The following is a 15,237-nucleotide window of genomic DNA, read 5'->3' as shown; positions in this document are numbered from 1 at the left end:
CTGACAGTTGTTCTCTATCTATGAAACTATTCTATTTTGTTTGTTAGTTTATTTTGTTCATTAGATTTACATATGAGTGACATCATATGATTCTTGTCTTTCTCTGACTGGCTTATTTCACTTAACATAATACTCCCCAGGTCCATAAAGAAAAGCAAGTTTAAGTAGTATTAATTTAAAAAGAAATGCTCAAATTTGATTTATCAGAGCTATAAGCCTTACTTAATGTTTAAATTACCACATTTAAAGCTATCGTTATTAATCTAAATTAACTATTTTGACCTTTGTTTTCTGTTTGAATTTTAGAAAAATATAAACTTGTTGAAAAATCTAGCTGAATAAACTTTTATTAATAGTTAAGTCATGCATACCATTTGAAATGCTTTGTTGCTGCTTGTGTTTTCTGCTAATTTTTTTTCCATTGAATCTGTGCTGCTTCTTTGCCACTGTTTTTCACTGTAGAATCTCCATCTCGCAACCTTGCTTCTCGTGAGCGCATTTACAAAAATTATGGTGTAGCTGGGCCTGCCTCTGCTCTTTCATCTCTGTCTCACAAACTGAAGGGTGGGTATGCGTGCATTCGTGGATGGGCCATTCTTAATGCACATAGGTGGTTTCAATGAAGACATTTTAGTTCACTTCAGTCATTTTCATCCCATTCCATTTTTTAAGATTAAAGTTTATTATTTTATTTAAATTTTGATATTTTGGGATTAATTTGAGATATATCTGTTCAATACTATAGTAGCAATTATCCTGATATGCATGTTGACAATATCTGTAGGCTAAATATTACTCTTACTTAATCTCAAACCTGTATGAGATCTTAAAAAATAAAATAGTATCTAGAAAGAAGTGCCTGATTTGAAGAATTGTAAATCATTTTCAGAAAAAAGTGGAATATACAGGGTGGGGCAAAAGTAGGTTTCCAGTTGTGAGTACATGAAACAGAGAGTTTATTCTTTTATTATTATTAATTATTGTATTCTTTTCCATACAAACAGCTATAAATCTACTTTGGTCCCACCTGCATATGTCATGAGGCACATTGTGACCTATAAGAATATAGTATCTTTTGTAGCAGTTGCTCTTTAAGTCGTTTTTCTGTTATATAATGCAGAATTTATTTTCCTACTTTAGTGTTTTATTTGAAACACTGGTAATTAGGTTAATTTTTTTTTTTTTAGCTTAACTTAGTTATCAGTTACCTGTTCTGTCTGACATGAGTCTTCCTTATAGTATTTTGTTAGTCACTTCATTTTAAAAATTTAAGCATAGTAATGTTTAAACTATATTGACAATTGATAAAATTTCAGACAATTTAAAAATATGTTTAGCTTTCTAAAATACTATAGAATAATGTATACTATACGTATTTTTGTCTGACTAATATTTAAACTTTTAAAATTCTGTACTTTAGGAAAATTTTATTTAAAAATGTTGTAACAATGGCTAATATACTGTATATATTTTTAAGGTAATTTTTAGATTTATTTTTTTCTTAGAAATGGATAAAACAGTCTTACATTTCTTCTTTATATAGTTGACAGTGATACTTTATAATACTGTAGTATATTAAATAGTATTATAGAACCTGATCTCTGTAGGACCTGATCTCTATAATATATACTGTTATGTAACCTGATATATACTACATATTATGCATGTAATGTTACAGTGTAAGATATTGTTATATTACAGTATGGTATCATATAATTTGAAGGTTTACAATTTTGACATAAAAATTATGCAGGTTATTATTGAATGAATACTTAAGATTAAACATGATTACTAATTTTATTTGAATGTACTAAATTTCTATTCTGTCCCGTTTTTGTTTTGTTTTTCAGAATTCTTTTGAGGTTAGAATATATTTTGCCTATTATAATTTAAATTTACATATGACAAATATAATCATGAAATTAGTTTAATGATGAATTAGTTAAGTGATAATGTGAAAGTATTATGTGACCTAAAGATTTTTAGCAAAATATTTGTTTATGTTTATTGATCTTTCAAACAGCCATAACATGACAAATTTTAGTAATATTTACTACCTGCCTCAAAACTTTGAAACCCAAATGAAGATAAACATCAGTTACCATATAGTTTTACACACATAACAAATGATATAATTCTTTTTAAATATATATAATTCAGCTTCTAAAATAAATGTGATGATAAAGGCATTGTCCACTATCAGATTACAAAAAAAAAAATAGTACTCCAAATATTACACACTCAAAATTAGTGGCAAGGATTCAGTATATATGTTTACAAAATTTTCTCTTTGATTCTATTACTAGATCAGTAAAATGGGCAGCAATTTCTTAAACTACTTTTCTGCAATTTGAAAGCACTTACAAAGATTGCAAGATCTATTTATCTGTTTTGTGACAGCATAAATATTTGGATTATTTTTGTGTGTGTTGTGGTTTGTTTCACCACATTTCCTCTTAATTTAGCCCAGTCTCTCATACTGGTTTTATAATACATACATGATCAATGAAATTGCTGACAGAATAAAAAAGAATTACAAGAAACTGAAGAGCATTATATTTAGTAGTTGTTTTTATTCATCCAGAGAATGAGTAATTATTTTAAACACTGGCATGATGCAGTTAAAATATGTTCCAAATATGCTGTTTGCCATACTTTGTTATTTCAGAATTACTTAACTTGCAAGCATCCGACTCTTACACAACAAGGTTATTGTCGCCTCTACCCTGTGGCCTTGGGAGCCATAATTGTAAGAAGTGGATTTTTGGAGAATCTGAAGATTTGGGACTAGCAGAAGAAACATTAAGAAAACAGGAATTCATTTACTCATTCAACAAATATTTTTTGAGCACTTATTATTCCAGGGACCCATTCCTGACATTACATCTGTGAAGAGTAATAGATAAAAATACCAGTTCTTGCAGACCTTCTATCAGAAGGTCAGATTCTGTAGCAACATTGCCTTGACAATAGCTAGACGTGACTACACACACATGTGCACCTGCATGCACGGACACACACACACACACACACACACACACACACACGCGCGCGCGCGCGCGCGCAAGCCAAAACACATACTACCCTAAAAAATACCTGAAATGTAACCAGTTAACAAATGTATTTGAATTTGCTAAGTACCCTTTTTAAAAATATATAAATACATCTAGCAAGCAAGATGTATGAATTTTCAGTTATTTATACCACATGTATCACTTTAATCAGATTGCTTTTCTTATAACTAATTAATATCACTTGCACTAAGACTGGAAATTTTTATTTTAGGGAGGAAAGGTAATATTGTAGGTTGTACCACTTACTGGTGACAAAGGGAAGCAGGAAATAGTAGAAAGGAGATACACCGATTGAGGGTCAGGATACCCAAAGCAGTGGTGTCCATGTAGAAATATCTAGTGTTTTTACTAGAAAAGAGGTAGAATATGTTTTATCTTTTATTTTCTTGACTCCTTATTTCAAGGTCCGCCACAATTCAGATTTGGAATAATTCTGAGGATCCTCTTTTATTCCAAGGGGACAGAAGCTCAAAATTCTAACCAGCTAAGCTTAATAAACTAAATAAACTTTTAGAGTACAATCTTTTTATAAACAATAGACTGCCTGAATTACATGTAATTAAATAATAACCTTTGGGCATTCTTATGTTAACTATAAATTGTTGTAATTCAAGCATTAAAATTTAGTATCTCCTTAGCAGTTCTATTTTCACCTAATTGTATCTGTTTGTAGACTTGAAAAAGATAAATGTGTTTATAAATTCAGTTTCCTAATTTAACAAGACTTGCACCATTAACATCCCTAATAAGGATTGGAGATATCATTGTACTGGAAATTTAGCTCAACTACCTCATATTTAAAAAACACATATGTTTTCCCAATATTTTATTCCAAAAAAATTAGTTGGGTGTTTTGTTTTTTTTTCTTTCTAGTCTCTCACTGAATTTAAATGCTCACTAATTCTTCCAAGGCTGAGGTTCAGATATGGTGGATAATTCATATTAGTGCATAGCTACTTTGTATCCATGACAATTGTTTTTGATGGAAATGGTTGTATAATTATGTACTAGAAATTTTATGAGAAGTATTTTCTTTTATTTTTCAAGTCTTTTTGTCTTTGACAAGCAATATAAATGTTTTAGCTATGTTTTTTTTTAAAATCAGTGTTTAGTGACTACATTATCAGTAAGTTGTAATTTTATTAACAAGTTTTACTATGAAATGGACCACACAGGTGACCGAGGAACTATCTCAACATCTTCTAGACCGGTCTCTATATCAGGAAAATCAGAACTGTCCTCCAAACACAGCAGATCAGTTAAACCTGATGGACGTATGAGCCGGACTACTGCTGATCCAAAGAAACCAAGGGGTACCGAAGGTTTATCAGCTAGTGAATCCCTCATGTTGAAATCTGATGCTGCGAAGTTGAGGTCAGATTCTCACAGTAGGTCATTGTCCCCCAACCATAACACCTTGCAGACGCTGAAATCTGATGGGAGGATGTCTTCTAGTTTCAGAGCTGAATCCCCGGGACCAGGTTCTCGGTCATCGTCTCCTAAACCAAAGACTCTCCCAACCAATAGGTCTAGCCCATCTGGTGCTAGTTCTCCCCGCTCCTCCTCACCACATGATAAAAATCTACCTCAAAAAAGTACCACTCCTGTTAAGACAAAACTTGATCCTCCTCGGGAACGTTCCAAATCAGACTCTTACACACTTGATCCAGATACCCTCCGCAAGAAGAAAATGCCCCTCACAGAACCATTAAGGGGACGATCAACATCACCAAAACCAAAACCAGTACCAAAGGATTCAAAAGATTCCCCCGGATCCGAAAATAGAGCTCCTTCTCCCCATGTGGTACAAGAAAACCTTCACAGTGAGGTGGTTGAAGTCTGCACTTCAAGTACTTTAAAAACGAATAGTCTAACAGATAGTACCTGTGATGAAAGCAGTGAATTTAAGAGTGGGGAAGAAGGTTCAAATAAAGTTCATTTCAGCATAGGAAAAGCCCCACTGAAAGAGGAACAGGACATGAGAGCATCCCCCAAAATAAGTCGAAAATGTGCTAATAGACACACCAGGCCCAAAAAGGAAAAATCCAGCTTTCTCTTCAAAGGAGATGGAGCCAAACCTTTAGAGCCAGCCAAACAAGCCATGTCTCCCTCGGTGGCTGAGTGTGCCAGAGCAGTCTTTGCCTCTTTCCTGTGGCACGAAGGCATAGTGCACGATGCAATGGCTTGTTCTTCTTTTTTAAAATTTAATCCTGAACTTTCCAAAGAACATGCCCCTATAAGAAGTAGTTTAAACAGCCAACAACCTACAGAAGAAAAGGAAACCAAGTTAAAAAATAGACACTCTTTGGAAATATCATCTGCTCTGAATATGTTTAATATTGCACCTCATGGACCAGATATATCTAAAATGGGTAGTATCAACAAAAATAAGGTGTTGTCTATGCTTAAGGAGCCACCTCTGCATGAAAAATGTGAGGATGCGAAAACTGAAGCCACTTTTGAAATGTCCATGCACCACCCAATGAAGTCCAAATCTCCTCTTCCCTTAACTTTACAACATTTAGTGGCTTTCTGGGAAGACATTTCTTTGGCCACTATCAAAGCAGCTTCCCAGAATATGATTTTTCCAAGTCCTGGTTCTTGTGCAGTCCTTAAAAAGAAAGAGTGCGAAAAAGAGAATAAGAAGGCCAAAAAAGAAAAAAAGAAAAAAGAAAAGGCAGAAGTTCGGCCCAGGGGTAATTTATTTGGTGAGATGGCCCAGCTGGCAGTGGGAGGACCAGAGAAAGATACCATCTGTGAGCTGTGTGGAGAGTCACATCCATACCCAGTGACATACCATATGAGACAAGCTCACCCAGGTAAATGATATTATTAAATGTATATACATATATATAAGTAATTTTTGTAAAAATACTTAATAGGTATTTTTAACTTGAAATGTTCTATAAATTATATTAAAATTCAGGGAAACTGGCTCAGAATTTATAGTATCTTATAAATTAAGAGGGTTTTTTTGTAAAAAATAGGTAAGGCAATTTAGTACTATTTTATTTTAATATATTACATTTGAAACATTGTTTATTTTTTAACTGTTTTTGCTACCCAAATCTTGCTGTTAAGGTATGTCACACAGTAGAAATCATGACATGTCTATACACAGAGGAAAGACCCCAGTATTAGATTTACTTTGATTTCAGGTTTTCCTGCTCAAAATTACAAACTAAATTACATTATACTGATTTAGGGAAGTGGGGGCATTTTCCTATGGAAGTGATATCAACTGTTTTATCAGAAGACTATATTTTAGTTAAATGTATGGATTTCTATAACAATTGATTAGTATTCCAAAATTTACCCATTACAAGTTTGGTGAAAAGGTTTCTCTTTCTACATATTATACCTGAAACCTTTTGTAAAATATGTGATTTCTTAAAATATATCATTTTTACAGAATATTTTATTTCTATTTTGTTTACTTTTATTGGCATACTTAAGTAAATCTAAATGTACCCAGATTGCACATTGTATATTTCTTTCCACCTGCCTGTACGTACTATTTTAGCTATCATTTAATTGATTACTTTTTTGGTAATCAATTTTTCTGGCATAGTTAATAGCCATTTTTAAAAAGTGAGATACTTGCTTCAGTATTTTGCTTACTTGAGGAGGTAATGTATAAATGGCAAGGATCAGACCGAAGGTCACTTACTTTGTTCTTGTCTCAAGGTTGTGGCCGTTATGCTGGTGGACAAGGTTACAATAGCATCGGGCATTTTTGTGGAGGATGGGCTGGTAACTGTGGTGATGGTGGCATAGGAGGAAGCACTTGGTATCTGGTATGTGATCGCTGCAGAGAAAAATACCTCCGGGAAAAACAGGCTGCTGCAAGGGAAAAGGTATTTTTATTCTGTTCTGGTTATATTGTTAATGATGAGGAGAAACCTTATAAATATCTTTTTATGATCATATTATATCAGATAACTCCACATAATTCATATTAAAGACCAGCTTTATAACTAGAGTAATATACAAATTTAATATTTGTGCTAGGCCAGCTGTTTTTATTACAAAAATAAATTATATCTATGATAACACAAGACAACTAGCCTGTGGCACATATGCCTTATTAACAGATGTTTATTATGTAATTTTACACATATACATAGCTTTTCTCTTCACCTTCCCCTCTCTCTCAACTTTCCCTCTTTTCCTTTTCTTTTTGTACTCTTTATCTTCTCTCTCTTTTTCTTAATCCCTAATTGTGTTGTAGAACTCATGGAAATTGAAGATCATTCACAATAGTGCTACACCTGACCAAAAGTGTACAGAGAGATATTATTGATTCTTTTTTAAAAAAAAATAATTCCATTTAGATTTTGCTAGTTAGCTTTTTAATTTTCCCAAGGACATAAAAGATACATAGTTTATCTTCAATATAAAATTATTTCAATCAGTTCAGGGTAAGCATGAAGTGAATGTTGTTTTGGTAGTCACTGTTATTATTTTTAAATGATTCTACAAGTGCTTAGTAATTTGTATTACAGACTCAAAATACTTAGGTTATGAAGTAAGAATTTGAATATAAGTAGGAAAAGATCACTACACATTTTTCTTTGCCAGGTCAAACAATCCAGGAGGAAACCAATGCAAGTCAAGACTCCTCGTGCCTTGCCCACTATGGAAGCTCACCAGGTGATTAAAGCAAATGCACTCTTCCTGCTGTCTCTGAGCAGTGCAGCCGAGCCAAGCATTCTGTGTTATCCTGCAAAGCCATTCCAGTCTCAACTTCCCAGCGTGAAGGAGGGCATTTCTGAGGATCTTCCTGTTAAAATGCCTTGTCTTTACCTGCAGACATTAGCTAGGTAATATAACTGGTTTTTTATTTAATCGCTTGTGCTTAACAGCTGTTGTTGATTAACTAATATCATGTTCTGAATATCATGCTGTATTAACACATTGTGTAGAATAAAGAGACCTCCAGGAATTCATGTTCTCAGTTGCCTTGACCAACATTTGACTGGTAGGGACACACTTGAAGGTACTAGGTGTTTGTTTTTTTAAACCTGTAAATACTATGTCAATTAGTATTATTCATGCTAGAGGCCCAGTGCATGATTGAATCATGCACGTGTGGGGTCCCCTACACGCTTTCGCTTTTCGCGGTGGAGCTGGGTGCCTGTCCGCTGGTGCACCAGGCAGGCACCCAGCTCTCCCGCTTTTGATGGTCCGCGGCCGCTGAGGGGGGCTACCCTGCTGTTGAGAGGCCCCCCCCCCCCCCGCGCCTCTCAACAGCTGCTGAGGGGGGCTGCCGCGGACACCTGGCTACCCTGCCGTTGAGAGGCGCAGCTGGGTGTCCGCGGCAGGCCCCCTCAGTGGCCGCGGATCTGGCTGTTGAGAGGCGCAGGGGGCGGGAGTCCCGCCCCCTGCGCCTCTCAACAGCAGGGTAGCCCCCCTCAGTGGCAGCGGATCGTGCCTCTCAATGGCTGGATAGGCCACCCCTAGTCCCGCCCCCCAGCCTCCCGCTGCCCAATCGTGGGCATAGCGGAGTGATGGTAATTTACATGTTACTCTATTATTAGATAGGAGGATAAAAATATGTCTTAAAAAGTAAGACTTTAGCTATCTTTTATTCTTTGGTAGGCTGACTTCATTCTGCTAAAAGGGGGCAATGCTAAAGTAGAAAGAAACTATTTCCTAAAGAATTCTTTAATTTTTTTTAAATGATTCATTCTGTTATTTAAATAAATAGCAACTGGGTACCAACTTTGTACTAGACCTTGAAGATACCAAGATGAGTATAATAAAATTCTGGCTTCCATGTGCTCATACTTTGTGGAAATTTACAGACATGTAAATAAAGTATTAAAAATATTATATAATCAGAACTATATTAGAAGTATGTACAAGATGCTCTTAGAGCATACAATATGGAGAGTTTCTGAATATTCCCCAGAAGATTAGGACCAGAGAATCGGACCCTTTACAAGAGTCTTAAAGGGTAAATAGGAATTAAATCAAACAGGTAGTGGGAGGAAAATGTTCCTGACAGAGTAAACCATGTGTGTGAAAACACAAATGATGAAATAGCATTACATATTTAAGGATTCACAGACTTATTAAAACTGGCTACTGGGAGAAATATATGAAATGCCACTAGAAGTAGTTACCCAAGACCCGGTAATGTGGAGCCCTGTCACCCTGCTAAGGTTGGATTTTACCCCACAGAGGAAACGGTGGAAGAATCTTAACTAGGGATATACATGAACTGGTTTGCAGTTAGATCACTCAGCAACTAATGTGGGAACTGGATGAAAGGGCATTACTGAAGATGGACGGGAGCCTATAAATAGTATGCCATACTGGATTTCGGTGGTACAGCCTGTACTTTCACACTCTTAAACACTGACACTCTAAAAAAAGCCTTTCATATACCAAGTTCAGATTTTTTTCATTGGGTGACAAATGAAGATTTTAGAAATTCTTTGCCAGCCAACAATTTCATTTTGGCACTGTTGTCCTCTTTGTGTAGCAGAGTTATATCAGGGTTTTTTGTGGTGGTGGTGGTTTTTCTTTTACTTTTGTACTTACTACTTTAATAAAATGAATGGAAAACAAAAGTGAAAGTATAAGACTAAATACATTTGAGACCAAGATGGAAATCATCAGGTATCCCAATAGCAACAAATCTTTAGCTTCATTCAGACCACTTAGTAGACTTAAATTAACAACTCTTTGTTCCAGTTTGAAAAGGAAAGGATGAAATTGTAAAACAGGTAAAAATGCTAGCATACCATAATTATGGATTTTATAATTTTAGCTCTCTGGGGAATGGACACTCCCTCAACCCATGGAACATTTTATATATCTAATCTTCCTTCACATTTGACTCTTATATATGTTCCTACCAAAAAGGTGACTGTGCAAGAAACATGGGCCTAAATCAAGGCAGTGATGATAGAGAATGAGAAGAAAGAATGGTTGTAAAAGGAAACCTAGTACTCATAGGCCTGAGTAATGGGTCATGGTTGAGGACTAAGCCTACTACAAGCACTGAGATATTTTAACTTAGGCCCCTGGATAATTGGTGGGATCATTCACCAAAATACCAGAAGAGATAAAAGCTCTCAAAAGGAAAGAAAATGAATTCAATTTGGGTTTTGAAATGTTTGTGGTACCTGGAATATCTATGTGTAAAACTGTCCGACTTTTATATCCTTCTACTTACATCTGTGGTTATTTTAATACTTCACTCATATAGATTTAAATGTGCTGCTTTTGCTTTTATGAAAGAGGTTAAAAATGGAAACCGTCTGTATTGCCTTCATACTTAAAGTTATTGGATTTGATTTAATGTAGGCATCATCATGAAAATTTTGTGGGCTATCAAGATGACAACCTATTTCAGGATGAAATGAGATATCTCCGTTCAACATCTGTACCTGCCCCGTACATCTCAGTAACTCCTGATGCAAGTCCTAATGTATTTGAAGAGCCAGAGAGCAATATGAAGTCTATGCCACCAAGGTATTTGGGTTCTCTCCTCTCTGTTGAATAGCCAGGGTTTGGTGGAAGAAAGACAACTGGAAGAGAATGATCTAGAAGTTCTTTAGTACATCCTTCCATCTCAGGAAGGACATTGAGTCAGCTTTGCTAACTATTAGAGCAGTAAGAAAAAAACCTACATACATGAAGTAAGTTATAAGGTCTTTGATAGCAAAAGCAGACTAGTTGGAAAAAACCACTAATGAAGTAAGAGTAAAACTTCCCATTATATGATGTCATTTAGTGCTATAGTAAACCAGACTAGAGAAAGGTCGCTTTGAGGCAGTGCTTAGGGAAGGTTTCATGAGAGAGGAAGCACTGAAATAAATCTTGAACTTCTTGAAATATTGCTTATAATTTTCTCCTAAACACTCACCCCCAATACACACACTTACAGAGGTGGTGAGTTAAGAAAATGGCTAGGGAGTTGGCCACTAACTAGAAAATATATAAGCTTTACTGAAGGACATAAGATTCAAACACAGCTTGAATGATGGAAAAGAAATAACTCCAGAACTCAAGGTGAGCAAAAATGTCACAATTTGGAATGCAGTGACAGAAAAAAGAATACGTGAAAAAAAACAGTTTGTAAATTTGTCTTAGAGGAAAAGGAAGGGAAGCTACTTCTCTTTTTAATAAAATGCCTCATAAAGGAAATCATATAACCATCTTAATAACTGTACAAGTGTTTTTTAATGGTGGTATAGTAAATAGAAAAAAATTTTAGTTTTAACCTACATGAAAATCACTAAGTTATCATATAGGCTGTTCTAACTATAATATAACTGCAATGCTAAAAACTAGTTTTTTACCTCTCATTACACTATTTAAAGAGACAATATTAAGTTGGCTTTGAATTTGTGTTTTTCCGCATGAAATACAGGTTTAGGTTTACATATGTGATTACACTATTATAAACTAAATATAGTCTTTCTTCATTTACTTTTTCACCTAAATTTTTATCTTCCCTCTTATTTTATCTGCAGTTTGGAAACTAGTCCCATAACTGACACTGATCTTGCAAAGAGAACTGTCTTCCAAAGATCATACTCAGTTGTTGCTTCTGAATATGATAAACAACACTCCATTTTACCTGCACGAGTTAAAGCCATTCCTAGAAGAAGAGTTAACAGTGGAGACACTGGTAAGTATAAAGATAAAAAGGGAAGATTGAATAACCCAAATAGTTTTATTTGCAGATATTTTTTCTTTTTTAATATATTTTTACTGACTTGAGAGAGAAAGGGAAAGAGAGATGGAAACATCAACGATGAAAGAGAATCATTGATTGGCTTCCTCCTGCATGCCCCCTACTGGTGATCAAGCCCACAACTCTGGCATGTGCCCTGACTTGGAATCGAACAGTGACCTTCTGGTCCATAGGTTGACGCTCACCCACTGAGCCACACTGGCAGGGTGCAGATATTTTTGAATATTCAATTTTTGAAGGGAAAGAAATGGATTAATTTTAAATTGTTGTAGACATTCCTTCTATGTAACATGGCTCTAAGTGTGTGTCTCTAAATTTTGTTTCTTTTTTTTTTATCCTCACCAAGAATATTTTTCCATTGATTTTTAAAGAGGGAAAGAGAGAGGAATATCAATGTGAGAGAAACACATCAATTGGTTGCCTCCTGCAGGGCCCTGACCAGGGCCCCATACAGAGAGGAGCCTGCAACCAAGGTATGTGCCCTTGACTGGAATCAAACCTGGGACCCTTTGGTCCACAGGCTGATGCTCTATCCACTGAGCCAAACCAGCTAGGGCATAAATTTTGCATCTCAGTTTAAAGAGACACCCAAAAATCATCCACTGATTACTCAAGAATAAATTGACATTTAAAGTCTTACTTGTTAGGCATCTAAGCCAAATGTTGCTACCATTATCCCTTCAACTAAGCTACAGTGAACCAGCAATTCCAGTGACTTATACTTTCACAATTATCTTCTCATTCCCAATAGAAGCTTACAACTCTTTACAGCTAGTACTACTCTGAATAGATAATAAAATTTGTGGATTTGAAACTCTTAATCAGTAATAAAAAAGTTAGGTACTCTGGACGAGTTGGTATTAAGACCCAAATTGGGGCTGGTTGACTCTGTCCCAAGAGTAAAGTAAAGAAAGGAAACCAAGAAAAAAAATATTATGGTTATTTCTTATTAGGTAGATCACTAGTAAGATATGGCCTAATATTTATAGGTAGATGACTTTGTATTTTATTGAAGATCTTCAGGAAAAATATTATTGAGCATCCCCCAATGATTTCTATGTTCATTTAACAAATATTTTTGAGCTTTTATTGAGGCACATTCATTACAAAGCAGTCCTTTAGAAAATGTTGGGGATGAAATACAGATTTCATTTAGGGAGAAAAAACACTTAGTGTTTAGTGTTTTAGAAAGCATGAACTTAGATTCAGCCTGGGATTCAAAACGCACCCCCTATAATTTAATAGCTGTATGACTTTAGGAAAGTAAGATAATAAACTTTTTAAGCCTCAAGAAGAATTTAAGTCATTGTGATTTATGCGAAGTGAAAAAAAAATCCCAAAGCTCTATAGTGAATAAGTTAGGTACTATTATTTTTAAATATAATCTTAAGTATATTAACTTGATGTATTGCCTATGAAAATTAATACCTTTTTTTCTTAATAGAAGTTGGTTCTTCTCTCTTGAGACATCCATCTCCTGAGCTTTCCCGGCTAATCTCAGCCCACAGCTCTCTTTCCAAAGGAGAACGAAATTTCCAATGGCCAGTTTTAGCTTTTGTTATACAGCATCATGATCTAGAAGGTCTTGAAATAGCAATGAAACAGGCCCTAAGGAAATCTGCTTGTCGAGTTTTTGCTATGGAGGTATGAATACATCAGCGTGGTTATTGATTCATTGATCATACAAATCATATGATGATTATATTTAATGATGTCACCTTTTTACCAAACAGAAATTGCAATAAGTTAAGAGACATTAGCCAATTGAAAATATCAAATGTTCCCATCAAAATTAAACTCTTAAGTTTATGAGTAGAAATGATTTTAGAGTTCCATATGTAAGCATTCTAAAGAAATTTATTTCTACATTGCTTTATTATTTGAGTCCTTGTATTACCTTTTTTGAAAAAGTTTTTGTCATCACAGTGTCATTTCAGTTAGAATGATCATGCAAAGGGAATAAATATGCTTTTGAGTTATAAACCTAACAATTATAATTTATCTGAGTCTCTGTTCTCTGAAAATCATAGGAGTGGTGAATATCATAGACTTACATATAGTAAATTTTTTTCTTAATTACACATATGATAACCTACTACTTTATTGATGGGAACAAATATATTTAATTAAATGGTAGCTTGTGTTGAGCTTGAGGAACAGTCTATGTTGATCCTAAATGCAAGCTGGGGGGAAAAATGTGTTTGAGTAAATTAATATAAGACACATTTGTAAGATAAAATGTGGCTTAAAAAAGTATTTCAGTATTACACTTTATAAGTATTATTTTCGCTATTATAATTAGTTTGTTAAATTAGGACCAAAATTTGTGACTATTTCAAGTTCATTCAGTGTATTTCAGTGAAACAAAAGTCAGGCTTCCTAGAGTTCATTGAAACACTTAATCTGGAGGTACTTTGTTTCCAATTAAGAAAAGCCCTGAATTTTTTTACTAGTATATTTTCTTTTCATCTTGAACTCATTTAACCATTATTTATTCAGGCTTTCAACTGGCTTCTATGCAATGTCATCCAAACAACTTCTCTCCATGATATTCTATGGCATTTTGTGGCATCCCTGACTCCTGCACCAGTGGAACCAGAGGAAGAAGAGGATGAGGAAAATAAAACAAACAAAGAAAATGCAGAACAAGTAAGAAAGATTTTTGTTTTTTTAATTGTCAATAGTTTTATAGGACAGTAAAAATACCTTTAGATAGTATAATAATTTGCATGAGGTCATGCACAGATTATATGACCTAAAAAAAAATACAATTTCAATACTATGAACAACATATTAAATATACTTATGCTTGCACACAAGTCCATATGAGCCTAACCAGCGGTTAAGGACAACAGGGGGGCGGTGGCATGTGTGGGGAGGGGTGTGGGATGAGAATGGGGGGATGAGGACAAATATGTGATACCTTAATCAATAAATTAAAAAATAAAATAAGTTTTTCAATTATATAAAAAATTAAATAAATAAATAAATAAATAAATATACTTGGTATTCTCTCTGGCAAAAATGCTCAGTCAATTCTGATTTCTCACTAAGCATCATTGTCATTAATTAACTGGAAGTTACTGTTACAGTACAATATTAAATAAACAGGGCAACGTTATTATATATATATATCAGTCTACCTTACAACAATTGTGTAAGATATCAGCATTGATTCTGTGTAGGGACATGAAATTCCAGTGTTTGTTTGTCTGGAAGGAACTTGGGTTTTATTGGAGACAGCCTGCATAATGGACAGGTATTGAACTAGGACACTGGAACCCTGGGACCAGCCTGGTTTTCACCTCTGGGCTTCATTTCCATGTCTGGAATAAAATTAGAGGACTAAATCTTCCATTTAAATAACAAAACTGTCACAATAGATAGAGAATAAAAACAAACGCTAGATGTTTTTTATAAGCATCACGTCCAAAACAGTGATCCAGGAAG

The 15,237-nt window shown here is 34.6% G+C and overlaps 1 protein-coding gene across 6 annotated transcripts in view; it reads left to right on the top strand.

The window, feature by feature from the left end:
• The window catches only part of MYCBP2 (MYC binding protein 2), a 310,827-nt gene that overhangs the window by 252,494 nt on the left and 43,096 nt on the right, over positions 1 to 15,237 (top strand). For all 6 annotated transcript variants that reach the window (XM_054719873.1, XM_054719875.1, XM_054719871.1 and 3 more), the window contains 7 exons: positions 4,250 to 5,893; positions 6,762 to 6,931; positions 7,656 to 7,897; positions 10,392 to 10,559; positions 11,564 to 11,721; positions 13,232 to 13,431; positions 14,287 to 14,436. In XM_054719873.1, coding sequence (XP_054575848.1) covers positions 4,250 to 5,893; positions 6,762 to 6,931; positions 7,656 to 7,897; positions 10,392 to 10,559; positions 11,564 to 11,721; positions 13,232 to 13,431; positions 14,287 to 14,436 — 2,732 coding nt within the window. The remainder of the gene's footprint in view (positions 1 to 4,249; positions 5,894 to 6,761; positions 6,932 to 7,655; positions 7,898 to 10,391; positions 10,560 to 11,563; positions 11,722 to 13,231; positions 13,432 to 14,286; positions 14,437 to 15,237) is intronic.

Source organism: Eptesicus fuscus, chromosome 8, assembly GCF_027574615.1.
Source record: "Eptesicus fuscus isolate TK198812 chromosome 8, DD_ASM_mEF_20220401, whole genome shotgun sequence".
Lineage (NCBI taxonomy): Eukaryota > Metazoa > Chordata > Mammalia > Chiroptera > Vespertilionidae > Eptesicus > Eptesicus fuscus.
Note: the sequence above shows the minus strand (reverse complement) of the source record. Positions and strands in the feature narration are given on the sequence as shown.